Raw genomic sequence first — 6000 nt, forward strand, 5'->3', positions numbered from 1 at the left:
TAGGGTCTCAGGGGGATTGTGCGGCCCCTTTGTACAGCAGCATTTTTGCACAAACTGTTCCATTATTCCCTCCTGCTATTTCCTATGTCGATCTATATACTTTTTGTATGAAATTTAACTAATAAAAATTTTATTGATTTACAATATTATTATTGGACTAGTACATCTTTGTTGCTTCTGGCAACCGTTTTTTCTGGTTTATGGTTTAGCAAAATGGCGACTGCAGATTACCACCATTTTGCCAAATTTGCACTGAGAGAATTGCAAACAGTCTATATTCTGGAAAATTCAGATTTTTGTAAAAATTTTAGGAGAATTCAATGCAACTTGAATTACATTTTCCCCTCTCTAGTATGCACGTATCAGTCCTTTTAGAAAAGAATAAAAAGAACCTTCCTGCTCCATCCATCCCCAATACATGTGGACACTTTTCTTAAAGGTCAAAACCATCAATTTTATCCTGCCTGTAAACTGTTAGAAAAGAAAATTGAATGTGAATATAGGAGGACAAGACAAAAGGAAAAAAGGGTAAGGAAGGGATTGGACACTAGGACCGTCCCAGGCTCAGAAAAGTATTCTAATTCACATCATAGCCCCACCCATTAGGATACAAGTATTGTGCTACCACTTGTAGTTTGTTATCCCCAATAACTGTTCACTTCCTCTTTCTTTCCTTCCGGTTTACTGTTGTTGAATGGAATGGGTATTTTTTTTTTACCTTGCCCTGAGCATCTTAAAGTTCTTGGACCCAAAATCTATATCACTGACCCCATTTTATGTCAAGTAGTTCCAACATCAGCAAACAGGGCAAAAATATTTGTTAAAACTATGCTTCAATTACCTCGCTCTGAAATAGAAAAAAGTTTAAAAAAAAAACACTTGACCTACGCATTTTAAGCCCATATAGTGCCCTTGTTATGATCTGTTTATACCTGGTGCTATGATTAAGGACCCTATATAGGCTTGAAACGCGTAGGAAAAGTGTTTCGTTTGAACTTTTTTTTCTATTTTCGCAAATATTTGTTTCCTGTTTGGATTCTGGAGCCATTTATTTTCTACTTCATCTACTACTAGGGAACTAGCCCACAATCCTTGCCTGTGCAACGCATCCCACAGATCGCTACCTGAACTTTAACCTGTGATCTGATGAATTTGCTTTGGTTTCTGTATGTTTTCATGACCACTTCTAATGTGGTAGATCAGTTTTAGTCGGGCTAGGGAATAGCTGCTATCTCTGACAATGAGAAAACTATTTCATAAAGCAACCTATTGGCTTGCCAACTCTTCGCGATGGTCTCCAAAAAAGGGGAGACTGATTCTTCTGGACAGACACATAAGGAAAAGGCTGACTGCACTAAGTGTGGGCGCACACTCTCAATCCAAGGAACCCACTTGGAAAATAGCAGCAGTCATAAGAAATGAGAACAGCGTCCAATCCAGTTGAAGAAATTGAAAAGAAGCTTTATTCCGCCATAAAAGTACGTTTCGACCTGTAGCAGGTCTTTATCAAATACTTCTCATTTCTATTGACGACTCTCCAAAAATGGGAGACCTCCAGGACTCTGAAAGATTTGTCATGTCTCACAAAAAAAATCCCAGAAAGCAGTTCTTCCAGAAGGTTTGTTTCATGGAGGGGGCTTTGAAGGGGCAAAGAAGAGATATAGAAAAGGTGCAGAAGGGGGTTTGGACTGTAATGGACATATTTAGGGGAATCATTTCTGTACTACATAGTGTAAGAATTGGAGTCCCTCAACCTGTTTACAACCATTCAGACCTTGTCCGAGAACCTTTGTTTCATGTACAGACAAATGATCTATTCATTTAAGCAACGAGAAAGTAATTGTGCATTGTTGTTTTTTTCAGTACCATTACAGAATCGGCAAAATCCAACTACAACAGCCCCAAACAATGATGTCACTCAGCAGTAAGTATTCCTTCAGGAATGTAATATCTGCTTACCCATGCAAGACAACCATAGCCACACTAGCCAAATGTAGTTTGGCTTATAGTAATTCTGAATATACTGTAGAGTTTAGGGCACAAACTCGACCTCGGCCTTCGGAATCAAAATCTAAAAGAATGTAAAAGGCAGAAACAAAAAGAAAGAAATATTTTTGGGGACAAATTGGTTGAATGAAAGAACATACTTAAGATTACGTTGGTTTTTGAAGACCTCCAAGATCAGAACTATTGGAGATTCTACTTATAGTCTTGGTGAAATTATCACTTTCCTATATGACTGGACACTGTCTTACACTTGTATCTATGATTATTTGGGTTTTTTTTTTTATGTTTTTTCTTTTGGTCCTGTAATTTGAAAATGTTGCAGGTCACACATCTTCTTCGGTGGAGTGAGTCTACTTCAATGTCCCGTAAAAGTCTAATTTCCTTGGGTTATACCACGACCGATATCATTATGGTTCACTTTTCTTGGATGAAGTCTTGGAAGGTCATCAAGATTCAAAAATCAACTCAAGAGAGGGAAAGTATTCCCTATGCATAGAGGAGTAGACACCAATGAAAAATCTGAAATTTATAGTAATGGGTCTTATTGGTCATAGCGACCTCTTGTGCCCCCTCTGAACCACAGCGAATGTTACCTCTATACTTACATCATACGTTTTGGAATGTTTCTCTATCTCCTTGTGCTAAGATTTATTGAGCGTTGAACACACGTAATGCTTAAATAGTCTTATCTCCTCCCACTTGACAAAGTAGATGATAACCTCACTTGACTTAAAATGTGCTAGAAACTCTCTAATATTACAATCATCAAAATCACTCGAAACAAAGAGCAATCAAAATATACTAAGTGACCATTCAAATTTTTGTTGGCGTTCGTGTTGAACCATCATCAGTTGACTACAGCCAAGGGTTATGGCATGGTCAACAGCCTACTGTTACTTTAATCATGGGCTAATTTAAATAAAATTTTAGCTATTCAGGAGATAATTTGCATAAAATATGGGTTATCTTTGGTTTTCCTGCTGTAAAATTGGATTACTCACACTTTTCTGTTGCTACTCAAAGAGGGTTGTCCGCTTTGAACAATTTATTTGTGAGGTCTTGTTCAAGGGTCAGAGTGTAGAATAGGATTTGTCACCAGATCAAAAGTGGCCAGCTTTTTGCAATTGTTGTATTCTCACTAATCCCCTGAAAATAATATTTTTGTGTTTTCTTACAATTCGTCATACGGTTCTAGAGACATTAGCCTTTTTATTTAGTGATAATTTTTATGGCATTTTCCAAAAGGGGCATTGTTCATTGGCTGATTTTGCAGCGCAGCCTTAAGACACACCCCAGAGGATCCTATGAGCACTGCCCCCAAGGTAAAAATAATAAAATTTGCCTATATATCTCTGGAACCATATGGTGGATTAAAAAAAAACAAAAAAAATCCTAATCAGGGAATTTGTTAATTAAAATAAGAACAACAAATACCCACTTATGACTCGATAACAGGTCATCTTTGAAGAGGACTTGCAAACAGGCTTTCCATATCAGAAAACCCTTTTTGAGAGCTTTTTTTTCCAAATTTAATATTTTCTGTAATTTTCCTTCATTATCCTTCATTATCTAATATGCTATTTCTATTTTTCTTTTTTAGAGAGGCCATGTCATTTATCCACAACACGGAAGATACTTCTTAACAAAACGACGGATTTATTTTTCACTGGATCATTTCATAAATATATTACTGACATCACAAAGGGGATATGAAACTGACTTTATCTACATCCGTGACATTGTGTCATTCTTCCAAAAATTCCCCGGAATTTTTTTTTTTTTTTTTTATGAAGATTGACCTACCTAAGAAAAAAAAAAAAAGCTAAGATTTGATTTTTTTTTTATTCTTTAATAAAAAAGAGAGTGAACTTTTTCGTTTTAGAGATTCCAGTGTTATTATCTTTAGATAAAATTATGGTGGAGTTGTAGAAATGCTAGCCAATTGAATCACGCGGTATATCGGCATCCGACAACAGGAAAATGAAGGATTTCACATATAAAAATACAGAGCCTAAAATTGGATTGTCCTCTTGCTCTTATTTTTGTGTTTTGAATGTATGGACCTAATCTTTACGGAACCTAATGATGGACTATTAAGTGCACTGTATATTTTTAGATAAGCTGTTCTTACATTTATAAAATCGCATAAGCTTGGATTTATGGGCGGCAGGACTTTTTATATACTTTTAGGTTGTTTTGACACTGATTTCTGACTTATTATTTTTTTATTATTATACATATATTTATATATAGCTATAAACAAGAGAAAAAGAACAAACCGGGGAAATTATATCAGTTGCAAAAGTTGATTTTTTTTTTTCTTTATGTTTCAGTAGGAATATTAAGCTCTTTATCTACTATTTTACTTGGAATGTCTTTTATATATATATATATATGTATTTGTATAGGGGTGATGTTATAAAGTTATAGTGAACTCTATAGGCCTTTGTTGAATTCTAAATTCTATTTTAAGAAAACTTTAAAGAGTAATCATAGTTTTAATTTTTATTACACGAATCTATAGTTTTTTTGTGAAAATAATAAACTTTATCATATATCTTATCAGAGAAATCAACTTCTTTCTCTTCCTGGACTGATCTTTCATTCTAAAAATATACAATTCATGGGTAAAATCTGTCTTCGGTGAAGACAGATTTCCCATCACTGAGATAGGAGATGACAGTTGGAACTGAAAGCTCTATGGCGAGTTGTAACATTCAGGAGAACTTGCAGCAGAATGCCTGCCTGCCTCTAGCTCCTTCCCTCTCCATAGACTTTTCAAAGCACTGATTGTCATCTATCACATTAATGAGAAAATATGTCTTTAGTGACTACGGATTTTCCCATTACTGGGATAGGAGATGACAGTTGGAACTAAAAGCTCTATGGCGAACTAATACATTCTTTTCAGGAGAACTTGCAGCAGAATGCCTGTCTGCCTCTACCTCCTCCCCTCTCCATAGAATTTTAAAAGCACCAATTGTCATCTCCTATCACAATAATGGGAACATCTGTCTTTAGTGACTTCAGATTTTCCCATTACTGGGATAGGAGATGACAGTTGTTACTAAAAGCTCTATGGCAAACTGTAACATTCTTTTTAGGAGAACTTGCAGCAGAATGCTCATTGGGCTCTAGCTCCTCCCCTCTCCATAGACTTTTACAAGCACCAATTGTCATCTCCTATCACAATAATGGGAACATCAGTCTTTAGTGACTACAGATCTTCCCATTACTGGGATAGGAGATGACAGTTGGTACTAAAAGTTCTATGGTGAACTAATACATTCTTTTCAGGAGAGCTTGCAGCAGAATGCCTGTCTGCCTCTAGCTCCTCCCCTCTCCAAAGAATTTTAAAAGCACCAATTGTCATCTCCTATCACAATAATGGGAAAATCTGTCTTTACTGTGTACAGATTTTACCCCTGAATTGAGAGTGAAAGATCAGTCCAGAAGGAGAAAGAAGCAGATTTCTCAAAGATACATTACAAATTTGCTTATTTTCACTCATACTATTGATTTATGAAATAACAAACTAAGGGTTACTGTTTAAACGTTACAGATGTATTTTGTATAGAACAAGAACAGATGATAACTATGAGGTCTGGGTCCGACTTTTGAGATCCCAAGTCAACTATGGAATTGACAAAAATAGTCAACTTTTACATAACTCGTCTATCCCCAGCAATCCTATAGAATTTGAATTAAACTGCGGTGCACATGGAAGTCCCCTGCTCAACTGAAAAAGGGGGAACGAGCTTCCCGTTCTGGTGACCAGCGTGGGTCTCAGCAGTTGGACCCCACCAATTTAGTAGTTATCACCTATCATGTGTATAGGCTGTAACTTGTTCTATATGAAACTGTTTAAGCTTCTTATGTTGGTATTATTACAATATGGGTTCTACAAAGTTCCATTACATATAAGAAGTGATCCAAGAAAATTTATTGACAATACGGTAATTACCTTGTTATCTGCTGACAGGTATAGAGTGT

General features: G+C 36.0%; 1 protein-coding gene across 2 annotated transcripts in view; it reads left to right on the forward strand.

The window, feature by feature from the left end:
• The window catches only part of CD86 (CD86 molecule), a 114960-nt gene extending 110550 nt beyond the window's left edge, over positions 1–4410 (forward strand). For both annotated transcript variants that reach the window (XM_073577151.1, XM_073577150.1), the window contains 2 exons: positions 1864–1924; positions 3608–4410. In XM_073577151.1, coding sequence (XP_073433252.1) covers positions 1864–1924; positions 3608–3650 — 104 coding nt within the window. In that variant the 3' untranslated portion in view covers positions 3651–4410. The remainder of the gene's footprint in view (positions 1–1863; positions 1925–3607) is intronic.
• Positions 4411–6000: the final 1590 nt, after the last annotated feature.

This window comes from Dendrobates tinctorius, unplaced genomic scaffold, assembly GCF_039654945.1.
Source record: "Dendrobates tinctorius isolate UK_male_01 unplaced genomic scaffold, ASM3965494v1 ptg000054l, whole genome shotgun sequence".
NCBI classification, from domain to species: domain Eukaryota; kingdom Metazoa; phylum Chordata; class Amphibia; order Anura; family Dendrobatidae; genus Dendrobates; species Dendrobates tinctorius.